The sequence below is a fragment of the Periplaneta americana genome, chromosome 6 (assembly GCF_040183065.1).
Source record: "Periplaneta americana isolate PAMFEO1 chromosome 6, P.americana_PAMFEO1_priV1, whole genome shotgun sequence".
Classification (NCBI taxonomy): Eukaryota; Metazoa; Arthropoda; class Insecta; order Blattodea; family Blattidae; genus Periplaneta; species Periplaneta americana.
This window is the reverse complement of record NC_091122.1, coordinates 96,591,617-96,607,886: the sequence shown is the minus strand read 5'-3', so window position 1 is coordinate 96,607,886 and position 16,270 is coordinate 96,591,617. Positions and strand designations below refer to the sequence as shown.

Sequence of the window (16,270 nt, the reverse complement as noted above, 5' to 3'; positions counted from 1 at the left end):
GCCTTTGTAACTGAGGGGAGACTATGAGAAACCCCAGTCAGATTGGCCTGCCAAAGCGTTTGAACCCTGGACCTTCCGAATGTGAGTCTCAAACGTTATGGCAGCTATGGCCAAACGTAGCACAAGTAGCACTCGTCGCACTCGGCTCGAGTCTTGAAAACCACCCCCTCCCTAAGGAGTGATTGACATGTTTATCGTACTCAATGTTTTTTTTTCGTATTCTCAGTAGCGTCTCGTTGGAGAACAGCTAAAGTTTAACGTAACAAACATGTCTCTTTCTAAGGAGCTTTCGCAAACGAAGAAACAAAAAAAAAAAAAAAAAAAGATCTTATTTTCACAAAGGATGGGAAGACCATTTTTTTTTGTGAAGAGAAGGACCACATTCGATGTTAGATGTGGTATAAAATGTTACGGGCGATAAAAAAGCAACTTAATCATCGTGAATACAGTGAAATTAAAGGTACGAATAGTATTCTACATTGTACAAGTATATAACACGAAGTCTCGTCAAAATATTTGGAAAAATATCTTTGTTCGTTTCTTTTTTTATATCTAGCTTATTTTGCATTGTTAAATAAACACATCATATATTATATTAGTCGATGGGGTGACGTGACATAGGCCTATATTGTGAATAACGTAACATATTAAGAGAGCAATAAGAGCTGTTTTAGATTTTAAAAGAAATGAACACTGTAAATCGCTTTTATTCAATTGAACATTCGTATATTTTATAACTTATTTAATATTTTCATAATTAATTAATTAATTAGAAACATTTCTGCATATAATCTCGGATCTGATATTCACATACTTAACACACGGCATAAGCCAAAACTAGACACTGGAAGTAATTAATAATTCATGCTTTCCCAAAGAAATTGAGAATTTTATAACACAGTACCTGTCTCTGCTAGAATATTGTTTATGTACAATTTTAAACTTAAGATATACAGAGTGTTAAAAAGTATCCAATATTTTAGGAGGTGCTAGTATGCATAAAAACAAGGAAATAATGCCTAATAAACATGGGTCCTACAACACATACTTTTTGAGATCTGAACACTTGTTCATAGGAGGTGCTCAATGTGACGTCCATTCATGGCAATGCATTCCTCTGTCCCTCGGCGTAAGGAATCACGCATTCTTTAAAATTTGTTTTAATACGTCAATATGAAAGTCCTGATAACGATCCCCAGTTAATCTCTGTGGTAGCACGTATGACCCTATTAATCTATCACCAAGAACGTCTGCCCATAAGTTAATTGAGAATCGGTGCTGATGCCTTGTTTCTTCAACTGTACGGGGATTTTCGTCAGTCTACACATGCTGAGTACGAATATTCACAACACCATCTCTGCTGAACCCCGCTCATATCCGCAACCTGACTTTTGTTTTCAGTATTTCTCGTGACGTATCATTATTCCATTCCAGGGGTGTCAACTACGGTATGATTACTTGGTAGTCAGCTGTATTGTACGGCAGAGAAATGTATTGCCATAAATGGACGTCACATTGAGCACCTCCTATGAACAAGTGTTCAGATCTCAGAAACTATGTCGTAGGACCCATGTTTATTAGACATTATTTTCCTGTTTTGATACATACTATCACCTCCTAAAATATTGGATAAATATGTAAGATATATATTGGTTTGTCTCAACACCATTTTATTTATTTCAAGAATTTGAAAATGTTCAATGTATTTATGTAGTCAGTGATAATGCCACCCCAGTGCTAGACAATTTAATTATACAATTATTCCAATAATAGATTTCATGATTTTAACAATTCGGAGAACTATTTCTTATCATTTCAAACCCATTTCATGTTGATGTCCAACATGTTCGATTAGATTTACAGATGGAGATAATCCGACTAAAAATGACAGATTTATCAAAAGTTAATGTACTAATATGGTTAGATTGGACATATATAAACAACTTTGCAAATTAACACATCCAAATCTACACAGCTTCACTATGAAAATTGCATAATGTTTGGCTCCACCTACATATGCGACAGTGTTTTCCGCTAAATCGAAATCGAGATCCAGACTTACAGACGATAATAACTTGAAGGATCAGCTCACATTTGCAATGACTAATATTATTCCCGATTTCAGACAACTACACTGTGGGATGATGATGATGAGTGATTTGATAAATTTGATGGATTTGTTTTCTAGTAGCCTATTTCTTAATAGCACATTATTTTGATTTTGTTTCTTATATTGCAATATGCATTTTGAAGTTTATAAGTTTAAAATGTGTGTGTCATATGATATAGGCCTATAATATTTTGCAGCCCACCCAATACAGATTGGAATGAATACGGAATTTATTTAATTTTTGTTGTTGCAATGTACACTCTTCGACACAAAAAATGAGCGATCTCCTGTAGCCTGAATTTCTCTTAAGTTCATCTTCAGACAGCGCCTGGTTCACACTTCGAGGGAAAGGATCTTTTTTGCATCTAATTTGCCCCCTTGAATATATCTTTGTTCTAAATTATTTATAATACTTGATTTATAAACAGAAAGAACTACAAAGAAACAGAACAAAAGAAACACAAATAGGAGTTTTTCACTCATGCTATCTCATTTACTAAATCGCCACGTGAACCCTGGATTTCGAGGTAACAGTTACGTGTTCTTACAATAAGAGTCATTTGAAACACTGACAACAAATTATTGAAACTCTTCCGCCGCATAATACATTCGTTGAATTGTGAAACTAAGCTCTCAAGAAAGCACACGACATTTTTCGACTCGAAGGTCACTTAGCCTATGGCTGCTGATAATTATTTGTGTCTAAGAAGATACCAGTCACCGCTGGTTACATACAAAATCTGTCTGATGGCTATACGTCACCGTGCTTGGCGGGTTATCGCAAATTCGGTGAAAGGTGTAAATACAAAATTGAACACTGCTACGTTACCGTCTGGACCGCCTTGTTCGATAATGCGGTTTGTGGGCTCAAAAATTTAACTAAAGTAAATTAAATACACATAAAGCGAGCCAGCTTTTTCATTTATCTAGCCAACGTCGTATTAATCCAAATGGTCAGTCACTGTAGGACGACAGAACTGAATTCCGCCTTCTCCTTAGACTAGTTGCTTTAAGTCCACTATATAGGAACATTCACTGGATTAGTAGATGTTTCAAGTTGCCATTGTATGGTGATTGTACTTGATTTTATTGCTGTCCTCGTCTCACCGATGCAAGTTCAACACGTTCCCTTGAACGAGCAATACCTGCTTACATAATATGATTGCCCCAAGCAACCAACACCTAACGTAAAGCATACATAAAAGACAGCAAACCTTGTAACTAGGGCCCGAAGTTCATGGCCTAAAAACTACTAAATATGCATGCAAATATTTCCTAAGTGCAGAATATAAATATGCATATATACTAATAATAAATCTGTAACCAAACTTTTCTGGTAATTTTCGCTTTTTCAAAAATCATTGGTGTTAACATGTAGGCCTATAATTAACCATCCTGAAACCAAAAATCGCATTTTTGAAATTTTTGTCTGTATGTCTGTCTGGATATTTGTTACCTTTTCACGCGATAATGGCTGAACCGATTTCTATTAAATTTGGTATATAGATTAAGTTAGTTCCAACTTAGATTTTAGGCTATATGACATTCAAAATACTTTACTTAAAAGAGGGGTTATAAATGGCCTAAATTAAATAAATCGAAATATCTCGCTTATTCAATGGCGATTCCTCCATGAAGCATATGAGGATGATCCTACAGTTAATTTCGTGCCTCTGAGGATAAAAAAACATTTTAATTACAGATTTTACTTTTAATGCGTCCCGATGTAGTAATTTTCTTAAAACTTCCACTTTCTGTCGTGATTTGTCGCCACTGCATATCTCAGACCTTAGGAGTACTTTCCGAGGAACCATCCAAATATCTTACAGCAAACGGTTTTTTCTAGCAGTGAAGTTACGGACGGGGCGAGTGCGGAGGACGGGATATGGCTTGACTTAAACCGCGTTTAAGGATATGACCGTATATCCTAATACTACGACCCTTCTTTCTGAGTGATGGTGTGGTGATGACAGAGACTACAATACGAATTTTCAAGTACCCTTGTAGCCTCCTTAAATGCAGTTCATTGGTCATTTTAAAAGAATAGAATAAACGAAATAATAAATAATTTAAAATGATATAATATAAAAAATGAAATTAATAAAAACCAAAATTACATAAAATAAATAAAATAAGCTATAATAAATACAAGAATTAACAGGACTTTCAGATGACAGGACTGTCGAAAAAATATCTGAAGTTGTATTTGATCATTTAGAAGAATTTAACTGTAGCAAGAAATTTATTGCGCATGCTCCATTATTATTATTATTATTATTATTATTATTATTATTATTATTATTACTATTATTATTATTATTATTATTATTATTATTATTATTTTCTGTCTTGGTCATCAGTCGTCAATCTCATATCCTACAAACAAGAAGTATCACGACTCGCCACTGCGCTCATTACTGATTTTGTGAAAACTGTTACATAACAAAAGTTTCTTTAAAAACGGTTTCCGATAAGTTTTATTCTATGCAAAATTTTACTTATCAGATTACATCCGTTATCAACACGCTTTTGAAATAATATAACAGTACAACACCTTATTTCAAGTGGCATCGTTTGGTGCAAAAGAAATACATAAAGTCAATTTTATGCCAACATTTACAGTTCAAGTACAGGCTTATCATTTAATTGGAAGTCTTCTTCCAGTTGAGAGTAAGAGCCCTCAGTTCTTACAAGTATATTTCATTTCAGACGCTGACCAATTGTCTATTAGGTCTAATATAGTATCACCACAGTCTAGTATATACAGTCACGAAGCTTGAGTTGTGAGGGTGCTAGGAAAAATAGACTGTGCCGGTACTATTTCGCATTGTCTGTAATGAGGCGATATTAGCGATCCTAGTGGCTAGCAACTATCTATGGATGCATATTTACTACGTATTGAGCTTCGTGACTGTATATACTAGACTGTGGTATCACTCTTAAAAGTAGAATTGACTGATTAGGTCCAGAAAGTATTGCATGTTCTCCCCAGCCGTGCGACTGATGCCGGGTGGTCTATGGCGAGTCCTCGGCCTCACTTCACTTCACTTCACCCCCGTTTGGTCTGATTACCTGGTTTAGTTTTTTCAGAGGGTTTCCCCAACCATAAGACAAATTCCAGGTAATCTGTTGGCGAATCCTCGGCCTCACCTCATCTCACTACATCTCGCCAAAAAATTATAGAAAAGTGAAATTGTAAAAAAATTGTATAAATTGCAATTTTAATCTTGTAAAATCTTGACTTGTTCCACATCTTAAAGCTTCATTGCTAATGTTAGATCTGTGGAATACAATAAATGAAAATGAAAATATGCTGATAACAGTTAAATTCATAATTTTAAATACAACTTTCAAAATGATTCAGGAGCAAACAACTTACAACATATAAAAAGCTATTATTCACTAAGTAATTACAAAACTGTATTTAGATTTAAGCCAATAATATTTATTTCTAACAAGTGTAACGAAGTGCACGGGTATGGCTAGTTAATAAATAAAGAGGTTACGTTTCGTGTAATGCGATCCGCGATATTAAAATCTTTAGATATCGTGATAGTGCTCTCACGATAGTAACTATCGTTGTACTTTCATCGTATAAACTGGAAATTGTTTTGATAGTTGCTGTCATTATAGCTACTATTACTGTTCAATATCGCCGTGTAAACAGGGCTTTAGAGGTTAAAGCAGAGGTGCTTCTATTGTCTGAAATCAGTGAAGAGTTGCAGTTCACAACCAATGCGTGGTTGAGGTCTTGGATCGAGAAACTGCGTCTGTCGTCCGTGAAGATGCTTTTGTATCGTGAAAGCGCCCTTCCACGTCACACGAGGTCATTTGTGCGCATTTAAATAATGTGAATTGTTACACAGACGGAGATATACAGGGACATCATTTTATTTTTACTTCAATTTTGATTGTACCTGAGTTTTTTAATGTACTTCACTCCCACCCCTTCTCCTAATGAAGTTCAATCGTCCTCCACACAGAACTAAGGCCGCATATATAGACAAAGTCGCCTTACGGTGATAGTAAACAGTACTGAGTTAGTGAGTATAGTACGTTCCAGAAAATATGGTCGCGTTTTCCAGTGAAGAAAGAGCTTTCAATATTGAATCATATTTTCACACAGATACTGTAGTACTGTACGTCCGTTTGCTTACGTCACATCCCGGTTTCTACCACTTACATCTGCTCGCCTCTCTGTAAAGACTAGTGGTTGGGCTGTCTTAGCCCTTTTCTGAAAACATTTCTTTTAGGAATTGGATGTCTACGTGATATTATACAACTGTTTAAAGTAACTTAAATAAAAGGGCCTTGTTAAGTAATTAACTGTCATGTGATTTCCCTCCTTTCTACGACCCTGCGACAAAACCACTTGGAGGGACAGTAGATAGCATGTCTGAGTAATTTTGTCTTTTCGGATCGGGTAGAAGTGAAGATTGAATTTACAGTATGTAGGGTACTCTTTTATAGAGTTGGTACAGAATTATTTCAACATGAGTTACTGGTATGAAGGACGAAACTGGAAATTGAAATTAGGTACATTAGTCTAAAGTAATATAAAATGTACAAAAGAACTGAACCTTCTATCGAAATGACGTCCACTATTTTAAAAAATGTGTTTAAATATCCATATTATGATTATTTTTCAATTGAAATTCACTCTCTATATTGTACGCTAACGTGCTGTAGACAGTATAATATACACTGCATAATGAATACGTTCGCATGAATAGCTCAATTCGTGAGTAAAAGCACTTATTGTTAATACTGTACTGTATTTTGATTAAAGAAAATTTAATGAAAATTATCAAACTCAAAATCGTGATATTTCCTAGTTCACGTAAATGGATGAACTACTTTTCTTCCCTGTTATATCTAGTAAAGTGATCTGTTTGTATTTTACCCCAGTATCATCAAACTCGGTCGTGGAAGGGGGTAACAAACAGTGTTTCCGGTTCTCAACCGTTAATCCAAAGGTATAGCGAGGTTAACATTAGAAATGTTAGTAAAAATAAAATGATGTCCCTGTATCTTTTGATGCGATGGAGGATTTTCCTTCGAGAATGTCTCGAATATCGTATGACCTAGTATCCAGGTTCTTTTTATTAATAATGTTAGTCACTTTTTCCTTTACTCTTCGGCCTTATTTTATGAATTGTACGGTTTAAGTAGACAACGACGATGGTGATGTTAAATTCTTATGTAGAAAAATATTCCTTAGGAATTAGTTATTAAATCAGTTCATAAAAACAGTATCGGTATATACTGTTCAAAAAAATTACCCTAACAGGATTTGAAATTATTTTTTTTTATTGAACAATGAAAACGTAGAATGTTGTCTTTAGTACAGCATGAACTTCAGACACAATATTTTATAACTAATTACTTTCTATGGCATTTACAACCAAGTTGTGGTCAGCAATGGTCATCATCTTTATTCAAACAATCGTGAGTCCTCACAATCTCTACTGTCGGTGACTCAGGAGAAGACGAGCGCGGAGTGAGGAAGAAGGGTAGTTAAAAGAGAATGTTACGACAAGAGTGCAATACTTGTACTATTAGTAAGTGGAAATAATGTTTCCGCTTACTAGTAGTACAAGTATTGCATGTGTTGTAACGTTATCTATTAACAATCCTTTTTCCTCAATCTGCACTCGTCTTCTCCTGAGTCAGCGACATGGATTTAGTACCTCGTGTGACCTATATGAGCATGAATTACTGCTTGGTATCTACGACATAGTTCCTCACAAGCCGCCGAATGTTGACTTGGGGTATATTCATCCACTTTTCATTAAGTGCCATTGCAAGCTCTTTGAGGTTCTGCGCGCTTCGATGGCGCCTACGGATGCGTCTTTCAAGCAAAACCTATACGTGTTCAGTATGATTTAAATCTGGACTAAGCGCTGACCAATCCATTACAGGAATTTCATGTTCGTTTAGAAAGTTCATGGAGACGGCGGCAACGTGGGCTCTCAAGTTGTCATGCATCAACACAAATCCAGCATCCATTCGTTTCATTACAGACAGAACATGTTGTCGCAATATATTCTCAACATAACCAATTGCATTTAGCCGGCCAGGAACGACGGTCAGACCAGTTTTCGTTTCTAAGCTGATGCCTACCTCCACCAAACCTATCAATTTCAAGAATGTTAGGTTCATCGAGACGCTCTCCACGACGTCTCCAGACATGTAATCGTCCATCATAGGAAGTCAAGGAGAACCTTGATTGGTCTGTGAACAGTACTTGTCTCCAATGTCGAAGTTGTCAATTTACATGTTCCAGAGCGAATTTTAACCGTTCTCTTTTATGAAGAACCTCCAAACGAGGGGCATGTAGAGGCCTCCGAGCTCTAAAATTAACTTCCACAATCTATTCCTGACCGTCTGTCTGGTCACTTATTGCTATTCCATGTAGGCTACTAAGCTGAAGTAGTTTTGCAGGTCACGTGCAGTGGATGCACGCCGACACAGAGCAGAAAGAACTGAAAATCTGTCTTGATTTCCAGTTGTCTTCCGTTTACGTCCTTGCTCACGTCTCCTTTCACACTGCCCTGACTCCCTATAACATTTGACAGCTCTATACACAACTGACACAGATTAACGGAGATCATTGGCAGTGTGACGATAAGTCCATCCCTGCTGAATGAGGGTGACAGCTCGTGCTACTTCAACTTCCCTAATATGAACCATTTTATAATTCCTTTGCAATAATAACTAAATTAGACCACAACAATGACCACAGCCTACGATATGTTCTAAAACGGCCATAGTCAAACGGAGAAGATAAAGCTAAATCATACTAGTTTTCAGCATAGATGGATTAGGCCTACTATCCGGTTCCTTGGACTGCGATGAAAATGAAAACTACATACAGTAGAGCATCGATTATCCGAAACAATTGGCGACGGGAGTTATTTGGATAACTGATATTTCGGATAACCGATCATTTACGAAAACAATTGTACCGGTGTCATAGGAGCAATATGAAACAAAGAAACACTGATATTAAACACAAAACTGTACATAGGATAAGTATATATTTTTATCACACGTCTTACAAATAAAACAAGAACTGACTAGCCTAATTTGAAAAGTTCAAAATGGCCATTAAAATAGGCCTACAGTTTAGGAAAAGAAGTCCATTTTTTTTTTTTTTTGCTTCAGAGCTGAGACTCGTTTTTTTGCCGCTAAATCTCGCAAGCAGCGCTAGCGAAACTTCTACATGGCGCGCGCACAAATTTGAATTTGCCGACTGGAACGCTTTCGGTTAACCGATGTTTCGGTTGATCGGTATTCGGATGATCGATGCTCTACTGTATCGTGTTTCCTGAATAGAAAATATGTTAACAAAAATTGTGATATCATTACAGCACAAAAATTTACAGCAGACAAAAAAACATGTTCCACTAATTTTTTGAGCAGTATATTATTACTATTATCAGGAACACAAATTTTTCTAAGACTAAAATGTGTCTTTATATGTCTATAAATATAAAAGTAAATGAGATGACCCAGGAAACCCTGTCAAAAATCATCAACATTATTTCATAATTTCTTCCTATCGAAAAAAAAGAAAACCTAGAGAAGTTTAAATCGTTAGTTGAGAATTTTGAATTTTTTTAGTATTTCAAGCATTAATTTTATTGGTTTTACCTACTTCCGGTTAATGGCTATCACAATTAAAGAGGAAAAATATTTCGTGAAATTATATCTCATATTTTATTTTTCATTAAAAATATTTAGGCCTAAATGTGTCTGTTTTAACTGGAAAACACATTTTATAGTATGGGATATGAATTTCAACGTTAATTCCATTTACGTGTGTACTGAAATATTTGTCTCAGCGACCTGTAGATAGGGTATTATTTTCTAAGCCACATTATTTATATAATTATGTTAGAGTGAAAAGGAATGTATGTGAAAATTTATTTATATTCTATTCAGGATGAATCTTAGATCAGTTTTTCGAGTTGTGTGGATAGATAGATTTATTTATGGAGTTAACAGGGAACTCAGTTATGAAACTACGGAATAAAAATGGATAAACTGTTCGGTTTCTTAGTGGACATAAGAAATCACCTTGCAAACTAGTGCAGAATGAATATTTCAGTACTATTGTGAATTATCACAATGTTGAAAAATTATTATATAAAGTAGTTTACATCTACAATGTTTTGGACTACTGCAGTTATTTTGTTTCATTTTACGTTTGAATCACTGCAATTTTGAGTATGTCAACATTGGGAAATTAATATATTTTCATTAATTGATATAAAATTATCTGATACTTAATATTCAATATTCATGTACATTATTTTCTTAATTTATGGCAAAATGTTACTTTTTCTATGTACTGTTACGGTATTGTCATTTTCTTCATAATCATAATTATAATTACCATCATATCCATAATAATTAAGCACATTATCGTCACCATCACCACTACCATAGCCTACACAAATATTTTCAACATTTTGAAGATTGTGAGTACCGCCTACATGTAATAATAAGTGAGCGATCACCATGAAATGGAATAGGTCCAATAGATCTTTGTGAATAAATAATAAAATAAACAGATAAATAAATTTTTATAAACCAGGATAATGATATCCTTGAACTTGAACGTTATTCAGAATTTCAGTGACGTCGAAGGAGAAGTCGCTTGTAGCTACACGTAAAGTCATGCAGATGTGAATTATATAATTACTCACTACTTGCTTTCTTGTTGAGGAATTTCACAAGTGAGAACATTTTTTTTCGCATAGATAGATTATCCCGAACATATCCAGACATTTGAGAAAAAACACTCTGCAGTATTTGGAGTCTTTTCGTATTCTTTGTTCCCCAAACGTTATGAATTTCTGCTTTTAAAACAAACATTTCAGCGCTGAAGAGAACTAGACAGTGGACATTTATCAACTGAAGTTCCATACGAGCAATCATATTATTCTCTTGTGACCTATAACTGATGTTTCTGATTAAGTCCACACTAGATTGTGAGGGGTTACACACTACGAAATACGAGAAGGCCTATCAGGTCTCTAACAGAACACAATTTTTTCCTGCTAGTGCAACAAACTTTGAATTGGAAAAGAAAATTCAGGAGCTAGTGCACTTTTTTACTCTCATGACGAGAGCCCCAGATGTCATTAAAAGAACACCATGGTACTCGCGAGCACCAGGTTGAGAACGCCTAGCCTATAACAAGAACAGCAACAAAAACAATGTACATATTACAGGGTCCGATAGATGTTTAATAAAATGAACATATCCACACAACCACAAAGGCTGACCCAATACCCAATATTACATACGCAATAAAAATAAAAGGAGAGGAGAGGTTCTGGGCCGTAAATCCCTGCAGCAGGAAGGATGTGGCTAACCACATCACATCCCATAAATGTGTTTCCAGTAGACAAACAGAATCGGGATTTCACCGTCTGCTGAAGAGTATGCTCTGTTTTAGCGAATTCCAGAATTCGATTCTTGACGGGGACGATTATACTAAGATTTTTATTTGTTCTTTAAAGTAGACTTGAAGGCAATACTTTTCAAGTAAATGTTTAATTTTCTTCGTATCCTCTCTCTTCCACATAATAGGCTGTAAAAGCTGTTGCACCTAAATTTTCTTCGTCCATGTTTCCTGGAGTTTAGTTGGGTTGTATGTGGAGAATTGTTTGCGAATTCTGGAATTGTCCTTGTCCATAAATGTAGAAGAATCGTTGTTATTAATTGTTCTACACTTAATCGTCTGTGTTACACGTCATATTTAAGGTGCGGTCTCAATGTTGAGTGGAAGTTACGGTACCAGTATCTATTCCCGTCTGACAAGGGATCCTCCCACATCAGGTCGAAAATTTCTTTGAAAGCTTGAACACGGTAAATGCTGTAAATAACAAGTGACCTAAAAAGAGATGTCTGCCATTTATAACTGTAAGATAAAATAATGGTTTTAAATGTAGAGTAAAACATTCCGTTGAACTAGTATTATTGTGACATAAGTAATTAATTATATTTAGCCTTCTATAAAATTGCTAACGTATTTTGTTAGAGTTCAAATGAAATAGGCCGAATTTTATTTCCAACAAAATATCCACGATATTAAAATTGTGCTTATTCTTATTATTTGAGACAAAACGTAGTCGCTTTCTTTTCCCCAAAAGATAAGAAAGAAATTTCCAAAACTAAGATATCGATTCTGTACACATTTAGTGAATGTTAATCTATAGATAAGTGCCGAGACTTTTCAAATCTCTGGTAGAATTTACTCTAAGCTCATATTTTACTATCTAATATTACACGGATATGCTTAAGATCGTGGTCATACTGCATATGTATTTGGTCGATTTTTTATACTGACAACGGTAGAACTACCAAATGCATTCAGTTAAGTGGTCCCCACTTAAGTGGTCACAGTAGACTCAGGAGAGCCATGCTGCACTGGCGAATACGAACATGTTTCACGAACTTGACGGTGGAAACCAAATAATCTTTTTTTCCGGCCAGTCTATAGTGTAATTTTATGCAAAGCACAACGCTTTCATCACTGTCTTGTTTTCCTTCCTTTAATGCAGCGGTCATCAGCACACTGCACCCTCAGGCTAGCGTCTCTTACCCGCGGAGAAGAGACTGCACTATGGTGGTTCCGTGGCTGCTGTCGGGTATGCTCTCTACCTCTTCCTGCTGCACGACGAGGCATATTACGTTGCTTCGCCATTTCAGCGAGTCCTGACGACCACTGCGTTAATGGAATGGTTGAAAATGAGGAACTGATTTCTTTGGTAGCAGAACTTCTCGGATCTCATTCTAAAATACTGACAAAATTTAAGTAGTAGCTCCATCAGCCTTTGGAACAGAATATAAAACTCTTTCTCTTTCTTTAACAACTTGTGTTCACTCAATCGTTTCTGTCTTCCTCTAATAATATTTTCTATGTATCAATATTCTAACTATAACAATTTCTCAACCATTTCATTGCATCCCCTATGAAGTTTGATTAAAAGTGGTGTGAGATCTCGGTCTAGGTCGTGTGGAGTATGAACACAACTTCGGCAGAGCATGGTCGCCCGAAGAGTCCGCCTTGTATGTCAGTGTAAGAAATACAGATCAAACACAGATGGTGTGACTATTACTTCTGATCACATATAAGAGATTGATCAGCTTAATGCACTTTCAAAACAACAACATTTATCAGTTTCACTATGCTGCCATCTAGCGACTGCAAAGGAATTCGCGTTATAAGCGTGATGGAATTGTATGAAGTAATAGCTTGTAGCAGTACGTCCATCTAGCGGTTTTTATCAAAAAATCATCTTCGACAGTAGAGATCCTGATGATTGTTCCCTTTTATATGTTGTCACTTCAAAACATAGGGATGGTCAATCTGATAGCCTATATATGTATCAATCCATGTCAACTGATCTTGTATCTAAACAAAATTATTTTTCATAGAAAGTCTATTTCTGAATGCTAAAATACCCAAATAAAAATCTACATGTTACCATAAACAGCACAGTTAAACTTTGTTAATTGTTTGATATTTTCAATCGTGGTTTTGTTTCCTATGTTGGCTATAGTGGAAGTTCATGGATCTGGCCAAAGAAGGAAGATGTATCTATAGAGGAAACTTCTATCGTTAAAAAAATGAAACGTCTAATAGTTATAAAAAAGCGTGGACAGTTTGTTTTTGTTTGAAAATGATTCATTTTCACAGTAAAATAAAACAGTAAAACTTTTTGATTGCATTTGTTTTCTTTTATTTCTTTAATTAGTTGTATTGTCAGATGTTTAGAGAAAATAATAATAAAATAATTAAATGTTCATATTTTACCTATTTTGTTACACCCGTAACATGTTATAAATATTCTTTATATCCTTAGTCAAATGCAAATCCAAGTTTAAAAGAAGGTAATCTTGTTCTATAAATCTTACAGATACAGAAAAAAATGCCCTAATCTTTCAGAACTTATCAATTAGCAGAGTTGCTGAATGAACTACATGAATGCGCAATGCCAATGGAAAATTTCGTCACACCCGTAACATTTGGTCTTCCCCCTCTCCCATTTCTTTGACAAAAGATATGGATTTAATAATTATGGATCAACAAATAGGTAACTAGAGGTATATATCATAGCTTTTTCAACTGCCTACTGCCAAGATAAAAAAATGACATCATATTAAGTCATTTAGTCAGTATAACTAAATATTTGTCACACCCGTAACAATGGAATGGCCCATATGTGATCAGGGCCATTACCTAACTTGGGTCAGCATGGCGGCGATCTCCGTTTTAGATATCACGGAACACTACATTGGCGATGGACAGGGCCGGGTATTTATGGAGATCGCGAAAACCACGACATGATAGATATATAATAGATTTTTACTAATCTTTACGAATTAAGTGATTCTGATTAATAATATGCGGATAAAACAATCGTGACAAATCGCGAAATAGAGTTCTAATAGCAACATGAACACATTCGCGAATTATTACTATTACGTCGTTTTATAGCGAATTTCATATTATGAGTTTTTTTTTCGGATTTTTTTTTTCACTCGAATTTGTTATATATACAAGTAGGCTACATTACATAATATTCCAGGTGTTCTGATTATGTTAATGAACTCAAAAGAAGGAGAATTCTACATTTCACTGATAATTTAAAAGTGTTAATTTGAGGGCTGCAAGTTTTTTTCGTTTTTAATGAATGTGTGTTAAATATAGTTTCAATCCAACAAATAGGCTACATTATTACATATTGGTCATACCGCATCTTTACCAGAATCCAACGTACCTTTAATGTTAATTATTTGGAAAGTAATATTCATACTGAGCTAATACTCCAATTCCAAAATAATAGTATTTTCCGAAATTTCCATTATTCTTCGCCAAGAGTACAAATTAATCTCCAATAATCTCCGCCGACACCAATATTAAAAACGCAAATAATAAAATTAATCTTCATAAATACATGCCTCTGGCGATGGACAAACATCCTTGTCCTAAGTGGATTCCAAACTATGATCGCGACTTCCATGTACAGTAGTGGCAAAAAAAAAAACCGGACCGACTGAATAATCTAAGTCCCCGAAATGAGCCACTGCACATGCCACGCCCGTATTCACAAGACAGCGAGTAATCTATTGAAATTGTTGTAGTTTCGACTGCTGACGTAGCCCATTTCGAAAGCCATTAGAAAATAAGCTGGTAAAATACATATTCTGGGAATAATAAGTTAATTAAGTAGTAAAATAACGCTGCAATCGAAAAGTATTGGGAATAAATTTGAATAAGGAACAAAAAAAAGTTTCCTTCCCAGGCAGGATTTGAACCACGAAAGTCTTAGTTACCAGTCTATCGTGCTGTCACTGTGAACAAGGCTCTGAAATCAGCTACAACGGTCGGTCCGTTTTTTTTTTTTGCCACTACTGTATCTTATCGATTGTTTATAATAGTGGTATTCAATCTATGGTACGCTTACCGGGGTTCTCTGAAGGGGTACGCATCAAACCTACTAGGTATGTAAAAATGCTGACATATTTATTTTAGTATACTTGTTGATAATTATTGCAGTTTACATATTTTATTTTACAATATAAACTCTTGTTTCTTCTTGCTTACGTAACATTTTTACATAATTCATAACTATTATTATTGCATCAATAACTATTGTGTGTATAATAATAATAATAATAATAATAATAATAATAATAATAATAATAATAATAAATTTTGCATACATCATGCATGGTCTTTTGTTCTTTCTTTTATAATTGCAATGCAGTTTGGGAATACGAAAAAAAGAAAATGTATTTTGGAGGTACGCTAACAAAAAATTGAATACCTCTGGCTTATACCATATTTAGCGTAAATCGTAATAGTGAGAGAAATTAAGGACAATGTGAAAATATGGAATACAGTTGAATTTGATTAAATACATAGGTCCAAAACTTGTCGTTTTCGTCTGTCCAGTACTGATGATAGAGACAATGTTACTCACCTCGTACTGCAAGCAGCAAACACAAGATGATGCTACTCCACTTCATGTTAGAAGGCAATTCCGACGCTGTGTCATCGTCTTCCTGTTCAAGACTCGCAGCTCAGTGACGTTGTAGAAAATGTGCTGAACCTTTTTATCAGTTAACAAGTGTAGG

The 16,270-nt window shown here is 35.1% G+C and overlaps 1 protein-coding gene across 3 annotated transcripts in view; it reads right to left on the bottom strand.

The window, feature by feature from the left end:
- Nucleotides 1-16,270, bottom strand: part of LOC138701515 (lysozyme-like) — a 50,655-nt gene extending 34,385 nt beyond the window's left edge. For all 3 annotated transcript variants that reach the window (XM_069828485.1, XM_069828486.1, XM_069828487.1), the window contains exon 1: nucleotides 16,117-16,270. In XM_069828485.1, the coding sequence (XP_069684586.1) occupies nucleotides 16,117-16,162 (46 nt within the window). In that variant the 5' untranslated portion in view covers nucleotides 16,163-16,270. The remainder of the gene's footprint in view (nucleotides 1-16,116) is intronic.